The 15540-nt window shown below is 46.9% G+C and overlaps 1 protein-coding gene across 1 annotated transcript in view; it reads right to left on the bottom strand.

Annotated features, from left to right (window-relative positions):
* The window catches only part of IGHMBP2 (immunoglobulin mu binding protein 2), a gene marked incomplete at its 5' end in the record, with an annotated part of 29866 nt that overhangs the window by 13090 nt on the left and 1236 nt on the right, over positions 1-15540 (bottom strand). The window contains 5 exons of the mRNA XM_009076475.1: positions 2856-3030; positions 7656-7803; positions 10330-10530; positions 10870-11033; positions 15437-15534. Coding sequence (XP_009074723.1) covers positions 2856-3030; positions 7656-7803; positions 10330-10530; positions 10870-11033; positions 15437-15534 — 786 coding nt within the window. The remainder of the gene's footprint in view (positions 1-2855; positions 3031-7655; positions 7804-10329; positions 10531-10869; positions 11034-15436; positions 15535-15540) is intronic.

The raw sequence follows: 15540 nt of genomic DNA, 5'->3' as shown, positions 1-15540 counted from the left end.
TCTTTCAATTTTACAAAATCTGAGATTCTAAAAACACGGAAAGAAAACATACAAAAAAGCACAACAAAACTGTCAAATTCTTTTAAAAAGAAACAATAGGACCAGCAAGGACAAAAAACCTTCATCCAAGACAGGATCTAAGGAGCAAAACAGTGTTCCTGAAGGAGAAAGAGACACTATGAACAGCTGTGCCCACAGGAGAGATGTAAACTAGTGGCAGGTTTCCACTGCAGAGTCAAATGAAGTCAAAACTCAGGGAGAGAAAAGCACAACTCCTCAAGCAGGAGCAGGAGGAGATCCAAGAGTTCTGCCGCAGATGAGGAGCTTTTTGCTGTCAGCTCCAGCCAAGGCTCCTGGCACCAGCCACCATGACAGAGCAGAAGAAAGCAGCTGCTATGTTTTTGGAGGGAAGAAAATCTGCTTCATCTCAAACAGGAGCCAAAACTGACGTCAGCTGAGCATTAGCCCTGTTCACCCGTAGTAACAGACTCAGGATTTATACTATGTTTTGCTCTTAATCTAACAATTTGGGGAAAAACAAGTCTCTAGTCTCTGTTCCTGGGGCTGGGCAGCACAGAGCTGCTGTCCTGGGATCTCAGTGACTATTTGGTGAGCATTTTCCACACCTAAAGCTTCTGATCTTGTAACTCAGCACTGCTGCAGCAGGAGATGCAAACCAAGGCACTTCCACAGCCAGAAGCATAAACAGAAGAAGGACATCCAAGCCCTTCTTCTCAATTTACTCCTAATTTGGCACCACTTACTGGCAGAGAGAAGGGGGGAAAACCAGTGCCACTGGTGGGAATGGCAGCTGAGATCCAGCTGGCTGGGCAGTATGGAGCTGTGGAGCATTACAGAGCCTACAATGCAGTTTCTCTGGAGGAGAAGAGGAACCTTATGCATCACTTACAGAACATAATGATAATAATGAAATTAGAAGGACCAAACTGCGAATTTCTTCTTGTTACTAACCAAATACTCACTCCAAAAAGTACTTTGCTTGGAAAATCCAGGCACACAGATCCAGCCTGCAGACTCATGGGGAATAAACAGTGGGACAAGAAGGGTGGTAGGTTCTGGAAAGGCTTTTTGAGCTTACCAGCCTGGACACCTCCAGGCAATGGAGGATGTGCTTATCACCTGCCAAGATCTGCAGAACAATATGGTTTTGGGCTTCTGAGAGAGGTAAAATGAGAAGATGATGCAGCACCTGGACATTATTTTCACTATCTCTTAGCCATGTACTGGAAGCTGCTGCCTCCCTTGGATTTTTCATTTCCTGAGTTAAAAATCCAAGTGAGATTGTAGATATGTGTCTTGCTCATTATTTTTTGGAAGCAGGAGAGGAAGTTTATGAAGTCAGTCCTATTTCTCTGCTTCTGTGGTTCAGTAGTTCCAGATTTAGAGCTGGATAAACATGAGCACAGTTATTTTTTAAACTACTCAAAGTCTCCTCAGTACTCTTTGTAGTCTCCCCTAGAAGCAGAGGCAATTTACACTATCCACAGATCTCTTCCACAAACTAGTTGTTCTTATTATCCATGTTGTAGGGATTGGGAGGTTTTACAATTCCTGTGGTGTGTAACAATGCAGAGACTCAGTGGGACAATTCCCATATTAATCCATTAAATAAATAAATATGGAAGCACAGAAGTAGAACTTAATTAAGGGAAGGCCTGGATTAGCCTGAGGATGAGCCCAAATTCACTGCACAGAGCCTGCAGTCAGCCAGGCCAAGGAAACCTCACGTGGAAAACAGATAATTTTCTTAAAGATTAATATCTTGATTGTATCTAAATACTGATCAGTGAAACAAGAATTTGTGTCTCTGTTTTGCTCACCTCCTGTTGCTTCCTGTTTTACTGGTTTGGATGGCTGGTGGGATTGGTTTAAACTGGGTTTTGAGCCACTTATCTAACCACTCTGAAAATGACTTGGTATAACAGAGAGAAAACAAGAAATTGGAACACAGTCCTGCCAGGCAAGTGGAATAAAAAATATCCCCGATGTGACACATCTCTCAGGAAAACATCTGTCAAAATAGGTACAATTTTGAGCAATAGTGGAAGTGCATAGTGGTGAACTCACCATCCCTGGAAGTCAAAAAATATGTGAATGTGACACTTGAGGACACAGTTTAGTGGTGTTGGGATGGTTGATAGTTTGACTTGGTGATCTTGGAGGTCTTTTCCAACTTTAATGTGATTCTATGAAAAGGCAATTCCAGAGCAGGATGAGACTCTGGCTGATGGATTATGGAGCAAGGAGGACACTGCAAAATAAACAAGCCAAAGCTCCCTGTTGTGCCTGAGCAGGTATTCCCACTGGAAAAGCCCAGGGTTTGGGACAGAATCACCCTCTGTTTCTGAGGTTTGCCACAGAATCACCTGCTGTTTCTGAGGTTTGCTTCAGCTGCTCTGCCAAGCTAACCCACCTGAGGCTGTCCCTAGAGAACTCACTCCAATGTGCAGCTGCACACACTTGTGAGAACTCCCAAGAGCTCCACTGCAGGGCCTGTGGGATTGCTCTCCCTGGCTGCTAACTGAGCCCTTTGGAAGCCCTGGAGCAGCTGCCCAGCAGACATCTAGCAGCACACAGGCCTCTCCCTGACTGCACACAGTTGCTGTTATGTGACTGCAGCTAAAACAACCTCCTGTCAGGTGCTCTGAGATGAAACCTGCTTGGATGGAGCCACATTAAGCAGTGGCTGTCAGTAACACAGGTCTGATGGAATTCTGGCAACATGACCAGCTCCTGGGGGATCCAATTAATAATCCCTGTTTATGAAATGTCTCAACACACAAGGATTTGGAAGCATTTGGCTGCGTAACTAATAGGAGGACCCAGGACCTTACTTGTGGGAGATGATGGTGGGAGGCAGCTGCTTGTGATCCCCAGCCAGGATGCACTTGGGAGCCTTCAGCAGAGGAATCCAGCAACTGGCTTCCAGGGCCTGAGCACACTCATCAATCACCACCACATCGAAGTGGTTTTCAGGCAGCAGCTTCAGAGGGCCATCAGAGGAAGCACCTGATGGAAAGAGAAGGCACAATAATGTTTGTTTGCAGGGATTTAGAACTTCAACTCCACAGCACATCCCAAACACATATACATCGATATGTATAACTCAGGATTGGTTTTGCTAATTCCTGATGTCCTTTGTCTCCCCTAGCATCTGGGCCCAGAAGCTTCCAAGTCTCCTTGAGAACAACAGCAAAACTCAAAATGCCAAACAGAACAACATGCTTGAGTGCTTCACCCAGAGCAGAGCAGTGAACACCCACTCTCCTGCTGCCCCCCAGTGCAAACAAAACCCCTCACCACCAACACTGAAAGGGTGAGGGACTGGAGATTTGCCCTGTCTGACAACTGAGGGATACCCTAAGAGGAAGAGATGGGCTGACAGCCTAACTCCTCTGCTCCGCTGGCCCTGGCTGTGCCACTCTGTTCTTCCTCATGGTGCTGGGAGAAGGGAATGCCCAGGAGAAGTAAGCAGACCACCACAGCAAGGGCTGGTTTTTAGTATTAGAAGTCCACTTGTCATATCAAACAAATAACCCTTAGACACATCCTGCTCTAGCCCAGACCTACTGATACTGACCCATGCATTGATCAGAAATCTCAAAATCTCACTGCAATTCATAAAGAAAAGGCATGCAAAAGGAGAAGAGGGTTAGGAAGACAGCACGTCAGACCAGGAGATTTTTTTACTGACAGACATGTTTTTTTGCAAAGCTATTGCAGCTCTGAAAGCAGCTCTGGGAAGGGAGATTTGGCTTTGCCACTGTAAATCCTGTTTCCTCTCCAGCTTTGCATCATTTCAGATGCTACAGTTTGTTCCAAGACACTGTGTTTTCCTCTAAACCAATTCTTCCAGCCTGTATGAATCCACTCTGATAAGAGGGATGTTGTAACTTGACTTTTGCCATTTGCCACAGTGAGGGTAGAAGGACAAGAAATAAAAGTAGAAAGGTTCCTTCTGTCTAAACCAGCCTGTACCAGTGTGGCCTCATTTTCTTCCCTCATATCCTTAGGTTTATTGAACTGCCATTAACTAAAGGTCACTAGTGTCCCTGAGTGTTGCCATGATTAGATTCTCTCTCTGCTCAGCCTAGCAACAGAGCAGTCGGTCTGCAGGAATAGTCATTCCCATTAAATACATAGGTTCAGACAAATCCCATGATTGCTTAGCAAAATCCAAACCCCTTGTTTGGCCACCATCTCTCTCTCAGGCAGAATTGCACAGCCTCCCAGTGTTGAAGAATGGCTAAAGGAACAGGGGCACAGCCCCAAGAACATGTTGTACAAGCAAGGCCCTGGGAGCCTTGAGTATATAACTATGAAGTAGGCCTCAAGAATTTAGCTTGTCAGCATAACAGTATAACTTTGTAAACTCAAGGGCAGGCTGTCCTTGAGTTGAAGACAAACAACCAAAACAGAACTGAGATCCGGGAGAATAAAGAAGAAGTCTTAAGGCTGTAACCGCAAGCAGAAAAAGTATATAAATGTAACTTTTAGAACTTAGGTAATGCTAAAGTGATGAATAGGCATATTTATCGTGTACTGTATAAAAGAAGAACTGAGCGAATAATAAAGTTGAAGCTTGCTTTATCACTCATACTGAGTCAGCTGCTTGCTTCACCCTGCAACTAGCGCCTGAACAGGGACCGGGACCTGGACTCTGGACCTGAAGAGAAGTAGGATTGCGTGGCCCAGACAAGCGCTGGTGGCAGCGACAGGAGGGCAGAGGTTGCCTAGACCAACCAAAAGGGGTCTGCACGGTCCGAGAACGGCTACAACGTGGAGAAACACGGAGCTGCACACTCGCAGAGAGACACGGCGTGATTGGATTTGGGAACAACGCTTACGGTGGGGAAAGCGGAGCGGATCGACACGGATAGCAATGTTGCATGCAATGGAAAAAGAGGTAGCCCTCACCTTATTAACACGCTTTTTAGAAAAGCAAGGAGTAACTTGTATCAAACAAGTTCCAGGGCTTATAGCCTTTGGGGCAGCAAAGGGTTTCTTTGCAAACTCTGACTTATATTTTAATGAGCAAGAATGGAGGAAATATGGGGACTGTCTTTGGGACTGTGTCATAGATAAGGATAAGACCGCCAAGAAGCTGATGAAGCCATGGTGGGAGACTATCAATTGCATTAAATGGTATAAATTGGAAAATCAGTTGGCGGCGGTCGCAACGCAACAGTTAGATCAATCAGATGCTGAACCAGGGCAGCTGACAGTCGGAAGGGACTATTTTTCAATACCTCCTACAGGGGGTATGGGACCAGCTGTTTGCTTGGAGAGTATGCGACTTATGCAGCATGCCATAAGAGCAGTTAAAACTGCCCCCCCCACTCCATCTTATATGTCTTTAAAGCAAGGGCGGGACGAGTCCTTTGCCTCATTTATAGACAAGGTGACAGATGCGATTAACCGGTCAAATGTACCTGATTGGATGAAAGGATCATTACTTAGGCAGTGTGTTATGGAAAATCCTAATACAGCTACAAGGTCAATATTAGTTACGTTACCTGCAGATGCCTCCATAGAGGAGATGTTAGAACACATGAGCAGAGTGCCGGTAGGGCCACAAGCTAGAAAGAATTAGTTAAAGCCCAAAGTCAAGCATTCGCAGCTCTTGCACCACTGACTCCCTTGAGAGGAAGTAATCAAGGAACACAGAGACAGAGCAAGTATGATGGGAAGTGTTTTAGGTGTGGTAAGGAGGGTCATCTCAAAAGAGAATGCCGGGTCAGGGTGTGGTGCCAAAACCGCAACAGGGAAACACACGACACCGCCGCTTGCCGAGGGTCGGGAAACAGCCGGCGGAGCGCAAAGAGCCGCTGCGTGCCGACAACAGTAGCCGCTCCAGCGCAATATATGACTCCAGCGCCCCAGGCGACTGCCAGCTACGACCAGCCACCAGAGGAAGCCTCGGCCTGGACCTGGCAACAGCAGTAGATACCACCTTAATTAGTTGGCACCCCATGAGGATACCATCGAACTCCCGGGGGCCGCTATTGATTGATGGACAAGCCCAAGGGGCCCTTTTGTTTGGTCGATCCTCAAGTGGACTAAAAGGACTCCTTGTGCTTCCAGAAGTTATTGATGCAGATTATATTGGAGTTATCCAAATGGTGGTTCAAACTGATTTTCCACCCATGCATATTCCAGCGGACAGGCTAAGATCAATGTTTGGGGGGTTGACACCTTGGCTAAGTAGACAACAATGTTTGGTAGTCTGTCACCTTGGTTGTTATCTGTAGTTAAAGAAGTATTAAGGATGCTTGGAATCATTTTCCTAATAATCATCATTGTCAGATTAGCATATAGCTGTATTATTAAGAATGTAACCAATTTGACTCATAGAGCCTTGCTCTTATAAAAAGAAAAAGGGGGAATTGTTGAAGAATGGCTAAGGGAACAGGGGCACAGCCCCAAGAACATGTTGTACAAGCAAGGCCCTGGGAGCCTTGAGTATATAACTATGAAGTAGGCCTCAAGAATTTAGCTTGTCAGCATAACAGTATAACTTTGTAAACTCAAGGGCAGGCTGTCCTTGAGTTGAAGACAAACAACCAAAACAGAACTGAGATCCGGGAGAATAAAGAAGTCTTAAGGTTTTAACCGCAAGCAGAAAAAGTATATAAATGTAACCTTTAGAGCTTAGGTAATGCTAAAGTGATGAATAGGCGTATTTATTGTGTACCGTATAAAAGAACTGAGCGAATAATAAAGTTGAAGCTTGCTTTATCACTCACACTGAGTCGGCCGCCTGCTTCCCCACACGATTTACCCCCGCACCCCAGCTGGCTGGGAAGCTCTAGGCCCAGGAGAAAATCACAGCTGATCAACAAAAACACCAGTTTAACTGAAAAAAGGAAACCTCTCCCTGTTTTTCAGGCAAAGTTAAAGGAAACGAGAGGCCAATTCCCAGGGAATAATGTGTGGAAGGATTTCTTTTCTTTAACCAGCAACTTGCCCCATGAGGTCCCTTTTTATGACCTAAAATTATTGATGTTTCCCTTCAGGAAATGATCCCTGAGCAACCAAATCTGAAGATTCCAAGTTGGCCCTAGAATATTAAATATCTGAGCTAGAAAACACTTTAGCACATGCTAAATTTTAAGTACTCATGTCCCCTTTGACTATAAGGGCATTACTTTCCTACCTGTAGATGCAGATGCCTGGTGGATACCTGGGACTGCTCTCTAAATCCCATGTCACACCATTTGTGTGACTCACAGAATGAACCACACACAGGCTGAGACCAGGCTATGGAAACACGCGCTGTATTCCATCAGTCCTGGAAATCATCCAAGCAGGGAAGCAATTCCATGTGACTTATGCAATCAATAGCAGATTGCACACCTCCAGCACCACTTGTTTACTCACTGAACTCTCACAGCTCCTACTCAGAACTAACAAAGGCCCTTCCAGACCCATATTCTGTGCTGAACAACATCCTGTGCCAGAGTGTGGAGAATCCCACTGTGGAAGGGCTTGAGAGACTTCAACGAACTCTCAGGAGCTTGGAGCAGGAAGACTAAGCCTCCCAGCTATCCTGGCAGGATGCTGCCTTGCAGGGCACATGGTTTACCTGAGTCCTGGCAAAGTGAGGTGAAATACTGAACAAGAGGATCTCACACCTGTATTGGTGGCAAGGACAATGCTGGCATGGGTCAGGGCTGCAGCCATGGCAGCTTCTTCTCGCTCCTTCAGCTCCTTCCTCAGTGTCTTAATCTCACTGAGAAAATGGCTTCGCTCTCCCTTGTCTTGGGCCTTTTTGGTTTTTGCCTACAAAAGAGAAAGATCAGGATAGAACCAACTGTTTCTAGTCAGACACCTCAGCCCCATTCAACAGATGAGCATGACCAGCCAAAAGCACCTGAGCACAGAGCAGGGAGTAATGTTTGGGAGGAGAGGTCTTGTGCCTCTGCTGGGTGAAGAATGGGGATTTCCTATCTCATTCTGCTCTGTTGCTCAGGGAAGCAGGAACCCTTTGGCTCCTGGAAGCAGGAGGGGTTCCCAAGCCACAGCAGCAGCTTTGCCACTTCAAAATGCCATCTCTGATCTCTGTAAACGATTCAGAGCAGCATCTAGACAGGCTCATATGGCAGCCTCGTCCCTCCCTGCTCAGCCACCTGTTCTGGTTGAACTTGTAGGTATTTAGAACTGTGAAACCTCTATGTGTCTGTCAAGTGTAGTTAAAATGGGCTCAGAAATTCCAGGGGAGGAATCACAGACAGACAGACGTGACCACACATGTACCTTTTCCTTAGCTGGATCTAAGGGACAGGTGGGAGCCAGCCCTGACATTCACTGAGCTGAAAGAACACAACAGATGAGCAACAGCTTCCTCCCTGCTAAACCAGAAAGATCAGAGCCAAACTGATGGTGCCAACAGGGCTAAGGTAATGCCTGTTCTGCTAAAAAAGTCTAGTTAGCAAATAAACAACCACAGCTATTCTCTGGTGATGGCTGGTGATACTCACATCCAAACATCTGCCTGAATCTGGGAGCAGCTGAGAGAGCAAGGAGCATAGTCCAGAGGGTACAAAGCACAGCACGGTGCCTGGCACAAGGTCAGTCTGAATCCTATCCTTTCCCTTTTATTAGGGCTCTGTGGGTGCCAACAGGCTTCAGCTCTCCCAACCTACCTCATGTGGGCCCCTACTCACCCACTCACTGGTCTGGGAGATGCATTTGGGGCCAGGCCTTGATGCTGGACTGAGCTGTAGGGTTTGTGCACTGAGGCTGGTTTCCTTCCTGGGTTACCTGCCTCATCCCCCCTGGGCTGCTGCCTGACCCTGCTCAGCATCCCTGGACCTGGACTCATGCTGTCTTTCTTGCTCAGGTACTGTGGGGCTGCATCCCTGTTGGTGCAAAGAGTATTCAGAAGCCAATGTTCTGGAAAGCTTGAAGGCAGGTGAGGGAAGGAGACACAAAGGGGGAGAAAATGTCCAAAGAGAGCACAGGTTTTCATTTATGTTACTAGTCCTTCTGTGGTTTGGGGTTGTGGTGAAAGGAAGGAGTGAAAAGAGTCAAAATGCTGAGTGGAGAAATGAAGAAATTATTACAAGGATAAGTAGGGGATGTGGCAGGAGAGAAACTATAGTAGGAGGAGGGAAAGATGTGCCAGGGCCTCAGAGTTAGGTGCATGTTCTGTGATAAACCTGATCATGGGCAGCTCAAAGCATTGCTGTGTTAACTGGACTGCAGCTCTTGGGTTCCTTGTTTGGTATTTTGGGGTGAACCAAGGCTTGGTGGCCAGTTCCTACCTCCCATCACCATGATCCCCTTCCTCTAGGGAGGAGGAAGACAGAGACTTTAGTGCTGAAGTTAAGTTTAGAAAAATTAGGTTGAGAATGAAAAACACATCCTTAATTTCTTCTATGTGCTCTGCTTTCTACTTAAGGTGGCTGAGAGTGGGAGGGAGTGTCAGGATAGGCAGACAGCTTGTCAGGAAGTGAATTAATGATGGAAATGTTTCTCTGGTGACAAGAGGATGGCATGAACCATGCCCAGACAGAGGATCTGAGGGGCAGGGCACTGCTGCATCTCCCCACACAGCAGCAAGGACTGTGATTTTCCCACTTCTGTGAGGGATTCAGCCAGCAAGAGTTTTGCCCTCAGCTTCTCCAGCAGGTGATGGTTTGGGTTGCAAGTGACATTAAAGCTCATCCAGTTCCACCCCCTGCCATGGGCACGGACACCTGCCACTACCCCAGGTTGCTCCAAGCCCCATCCAACCTGGCCTTGAACACTTCCAGGGATTGGGCAATCACAGCTTCTCTGGGCAACCTGTGCCAGTGCCTCATCACCCTCACAGGGAAGAATTCCTCCCTAACATTTCATCTTCTAACCACCCAATCAGAACAAATGGGGTTAATCCAGGCCACACACATTCCCAGCTGTCCCTCCTAGTCCCCTGCACTATGCCATTAGTTTTCTCTCCACTGAGGTGTCCTTTCTCCTCTTGACTGACCACAAAGAGAGGCTCATGCTCACCAATAAATTGCCTGCTTGGATATGGGAAGATTCCAAATGGTTCAGGGTGCCCTGAACCCCCAAACACTGGGTTCAATCAGGGTGCAGGCTGGCTCACAGAAGGAGCAGTCACTGTGACTTGCCTCTAGCCTTATTTTGGAGTAACCAGGAGCACTTGGTTGTAGTGATTGGCTTCTAAGGGCACCCAAGAAGTGCCAGAGCTGTTCTTTATTTTAGAGAGGAAGGTGGATCAGGCGGTGCCTGTGGATCAGGTACTGTAACCTAGAGCTGCAGTCAGGTAACCCACACAAGGTGTGCTGCAGGGACACATACCCAGGCCTGGTCGATGTCCTTCCTGATATCTGCCACTATCTGGGCATTGTCCCCATGGGCCAGGACTGCATCCAGGGAATGCTGCTGGATGGGCTCAAGGAGGCGAGCAGGGTGTCCCAGCCGCAGGATGTGGACCTTGGAGCCAGCCAGACGTTCCACCAGGTTATCCACCGCCACATTGGAAGGGGCACAACACAGCACCTGTGAGGGGAGAATCCAGGTGCTTCTTACTTCCAAGGACAGCAAAAGGCTGGAACAGCAGTATCCAAGATGGAAGAGAAGGAGACCAACATGCATGTATTGGGAATAAACCACTGACATTTCCAGGGCCTCCAGGCACCAATATACAACGTAAATTTTCCCTCTTTCAGTTTGAACCCATTCTCCTTGTCCTATCACACCAGTTCCTGATGAAGAGTCCCTCTCTGGCTCCCTTCTGGTACCAGAAGGCTGCTCTGAGGTCTCCATGCAAGAAGAGGTGGTCACTGGTGGCCATCTAAGGTGGTCACTGTCCCCACAGCCCCTGACACTGATCCTCACCTTCAGACCTTGGTGGACAGCTTGCAGGATGATCTCTACCAGGGTCGTGGTCTTCCCTGTGCCAGGTGGTCCGTGGATGATGGCGAGTTCCCTCTGAGCCAGGGAGAAGGAGACAGCTTCTCTCTGTGATGTGTCCAGAGAGGCATTGAAAAATTTCAGAGGCTCTGGGGAGACAGCAGGAGAGTCACTGGGACCTCAGCCCAAACTGGGAGCTGGCTGAGAAGCACAAATCCAGGAATACAAGAAGCTCTCAGCAGCTGGCCCAAATCCATTTGGGAATTATAACCCTGGGAGGAAGGCACTGAGGGGGCTAAAAGACCCCAGAATGTAAAAGTAAGGCTTGTTACGCTTCCAAAACAGGCTGCCCATTATGAATCCATACTTTCCCCTTTCCCACCTCATCCCTGATATTGTGCAGGAACAAGCATTCAGGTGTGACACAGCCAGTCTGTGGTGGAGTTTCCAGCATTTAAAGAAGCATTTTGCTGCTCTGATATCAAACTGGTAGGATTTCCTGGGAGTGGAAGGTGCTGTAGGTTTATTTTACCGGCGAGACAGCATATTTAATAAACCCTCAATGAAAATTGGGGAGGGAATAGTTGATTTGCGAACAAATCACTTCCAGTTAACAAAGCCAACACAGCACTAATGAAAAAGCAGCAGGAAAACCTACAGGGTCTGTGAGCAGAACAGAGCAGGCCTGCACTGGTCAGCAAAGAGTGGGAAGGAAGGCAGGAAAACATAAAAGCAGCAATTTAAATGAGAAAACTAAAATTAGTTTCAGCTTTAATAAGGAAGGAAGAAAAGGGAAAATAATATGGAAATTGCATTAGAAGAGAATTGGTTTCACTGCAGAGACTGAATTCTCAAAAGCTGCTTTTTACCTCCCAGATTTATCCCATTTAGGCCCATATTTATTCTCATCCCCCTAATCCTGCTGTTAATCTCCTTGTTCATTATGGGAGTTAATTACAGCAGAGATGATGACTCATGACACTGAGGTTTCCCGAAAATAACATTCCCACAAAAGCTTATGTAAGACACATCTCTGGGCATCATTCCCTTCTGGGCATCATGTGCTTTATCCCTCTCTTTGCATTAAGGGCTGGATTAAAAACATGGAAGTTTCTTATGGCCTTAGGCAGGTGAACTTGTGTGTGACCTTTGGCTTTTGAAGCAGCACAACTGAACAAGGTGTCTGGATGAAACAAAAACACCCATTAAAAAGGTGGTGAGGAAGAGAGAAATGAGCTTAAAAGTCCTTTTAGCAGTTAATTCACCTCTTGGTTTATATATAATTTTGGGGTGAATGTGCTAATGACTAAGAGAAGACCAGGAAACATCCCATGGGCTGGGGAAAAAAACAAGAATAGCTTAAAATCAGAAAGGCATTTCCCTCAGCGAGGAACAGCAGGGATGTAGGAGTCATTGATGCTTCCTTGCTCAAGGATGAGATCAGGAATGTCTCCAGGCGTGGGCCCACCCTCTTCCCTTCTAACCACACACTGCCAGGAGTGTGGGCAGGCTGGGAATGTGCCTCTCCTGGGCTGGGCAGAAGACATGTGTCTCACTGGTGGCCAGGTAATTCTGCTCCTGATGCACAACTTGATTTAGGAGTGCAGCATTGATAAACAAATCACCTTGGCTATCAAGGTTGGTCTCCAACAACATTTCCAGGAACTGAGAGGCTTTTCTGCACAGTTCCAGCAGCTCAGGTGAAGCAGTGTGTTGGGGGGGTAATATTGAAGCCCAGGAAAAGGGGTTTTCTACCAAAAATGGATGGGAAATGTCTCTCCTGGGAGGAACAGCTCAAGTTTTCCACAACTGAAGGCCTCTCAATGCACCTTCCCAAGTATATTTCTCACCATCATTGTGTGCAGGCACCAAGAGCGTACCAGATCCCACCACCAGCTGCTCTACAGCACAACCTCACTGCAGCCAACATTGTTGGACAAAGTCCAGGTGGGTAATCCAGCCTAAATTAGGAGCTTTCCCAGCTCTCCCTAGGAAGCACTTGGCAGCTGAGTTGTCTGGACTGCTTAGTCTTCCCCACACATCTCAGGGGCCTCTCCACGGGGCCTGTGATGATGAGGTGTCACGTGGCAGGGGGCAGGAAGCATTTGACATTTTTGCAAGTGACTTGAGCCAAGAAGCCAAGAAAGTTTTGCTGAAAATCCCTGCTGCTTTCCCCAGTGCTCTGCCTGCCAGGCTGGCTTTTACTGGGGACATTCCTGCCTTTTTTTTTCCTTCCTTCTTTCTCTTTCCAAATGTTTCTACAGCCCTGAGCAGAGTTAGATGCAAGCCAGGCCTTTTGGAGCCAGTGCCTGGGCACAGGGATGAATACCAAGGCTCTCTCCACCCCAGGACTACAGAAGAGCACTGGCAGCTATTAGTGACCTGCACAGGCATGGTATAACCTGGTTTCCAAAAGGAAAAGAGATGTATCCCTCTTGGATGGCTGCGGGGAGCACGACAAGCAGAGCAGTGCTGGCCCCTGCTGGCAAGCAAAGCCTCTCCACATCCCCCTCAAAATGTGTGGGTTCAGAGGTCCTGCACGGATGCAGAAGAAGATTGCTTGGAGGAGATTTCAGGTGTGAAAGCCGTAGTAGGGCCACGAGAGCAGGACAAAGTGGAAGAGAGGCAGGCAGAGCACTGTTAATGGATGTGGGTGTCTGGATCTTGCTTCCAAGAACGTCTGACAAGGGCAAAAAGACTCGATTCAGAGTTTGCCTTTTTGGAAAGCTTTTTCTTCCACTTGGAACCTTTCTGGAGGCAGCAAGGTAAGGCGTGAAAGTGTTTTGAGCTAGTGCCATTTTTAGCTGCAGATCCCTTAGGTGATACCTTCGTATTCATTTGGCTACTCCATAGGCTATTCCTCCCACAGGCTGTCTCACAGGTTTGTGTTATGCCAAGGATATTTATTGCTGCATTTTCAAGTGTTTTGAAAGGACTTGGGCTTTGTGCTGGCTTGGGCTGCTGCTGTCTGATAATTACTTACTAAAATGCACAGAACCCACCTAAAATCCCTGAGACTCCTCTGCTTGAAAAATGAGGCTTCTACTTTTTATCCCACACATAAAATATCAGATTTAGGCTCCTGCTGCTGCACATATCACTTCCTGGAGCTGATTTTGCCCTCAGTCCTACCCCTGGCTTTCTGGCTGCTGATTGAAGTTAGCTTGTATCACATCCAGGAATGGTGTTGACACAGATGTGTGTCTAGACAGCCAATTTTAGGAGCTGTACAGAGCTTATTGACTCAGCCTGCTGATGGGTTGGTTTGAAATGAGATAATGGATGGGAATGAGACAGATAGAGGGAAGCATCTCCCAAAGAAACCAGGCTAATGGGTGTTTGGTCATGAAAGGAGACACTGTGACATGGAGAAGCAGCCTGAGTGCTGTGAGGTTTTTCTGTCCTCCCGTGTCACAACCCTTCAGCTCAGTTTAGGCTGGAAGTTCAAAGATCTACTTAAAGTCATTATTAATTAATTCCTGGCTAGTATAACATCTTTCTAGTTGGGCAGAAAGTGAGAAGGTAACTGGAAGGCCTTTGCACCCTGCCAGAGTATTTTGCTGACCTCAGGTGATGCACTGCCTTCTTACATTGCAGCTCCTCTACCTCTCTAATGTGGCTGAATGTTTCTATCCATCAATATTCCTAGTGCTGGGGATATGTCAAATTCATATTTGCTTAGTCTGGCGATCAGATGGAGTTTTCCTTCATTAAAGGCAGTTCTGCTCCCACAAGGGAAAAAGCACTGTTGAAGCTGCTAAGAAAGTTGGTTCATTAAAATTTAATTCTTTTATCTAATATTAAAAACTTGAGTGCACCAAGGTCCCAGGGCATCCAAAAGGCTAAAAGGTTGGACACAGATTAGGTTCAGTGCTTAGAGCTGCAGAGATCTTACTCATTAATATCCACTTTTTGTCCTTGGTATAGCCTGTTGGAAGCCAAGTCTGGCTGGAGGGAATGGGAGTGTGCACAGGAGAGAGGCAAACCATTGTGGACAGGCACAGTGACTGAACACAACCACAAGGCTGGAGAAATACAAATCCAGGACTTCCCACGATGTTCCAGCCACTTAATTCCCATGGAGGCCAAGTTATTTGATTTAATAGAGAAGCAGCACTGGCAGTTTCTGATCTTTGCTGTTTATGGATGGGGTTGGGGCAGGAAGCAAATGACAAATTTCTTATAAATTAGATGGAATTTCAGACCCAATTCCCCCATCACAAATCCTGCCTGTTCAATGCTAGAACTTGGCTTTCCTCGGCATGCTCTGAGAAAAGGGAGCATTAACCAGCTGAACAGTCACTTCCAGGGTCTTTCAATGAGGGAAATGTGACCAGTATAAACCAGTATGAACCCTGAACGTTCAGTGCTAGCACCTGCAACACCACTGATGACCCACATTCAACACTCAACAACTTCCCTGGAGCGAAGTGACCACATGTGTGGATAAAAACTGTACAAGGATCAGTTATTTGTTCCCACGGGCAATCCCAGAGAATATCTGATATTCCAAAGAATCAGGTACAAAACCTTATGAAAAAAGGATCCTTACTTGTTTCACTGAATGCACTTGGAGCAGAGGCAAAGAAGAGGACATCAATCAGGTCGGAGGCTGGACCACCACGGTACTGCTTAAGGGCAGTTAAAGCTCTGTCA

The sequence above is a fragment of the Acanthisitta chloris genome, unplaced genomic scaffold (genome assembly GCF_000695815.1).
Source record: "Acanthisitta chloris isolate BGI_N310 unplaced genomic scaffold, ASM69581v1 scaffold2026, whole genome shotgun sequence".
NCBI classification, from domain to species: Eukaryota; Metazoa; Chordata; class Aves; order Passeriformes; family Acanthisittidae; genus Acanthisitta; species Acanthisitta chloris.
Note: the sequence above shows the minus strand (reverse complement) of the source record. Positions and strands in the feature narration are given on the sequence as shown.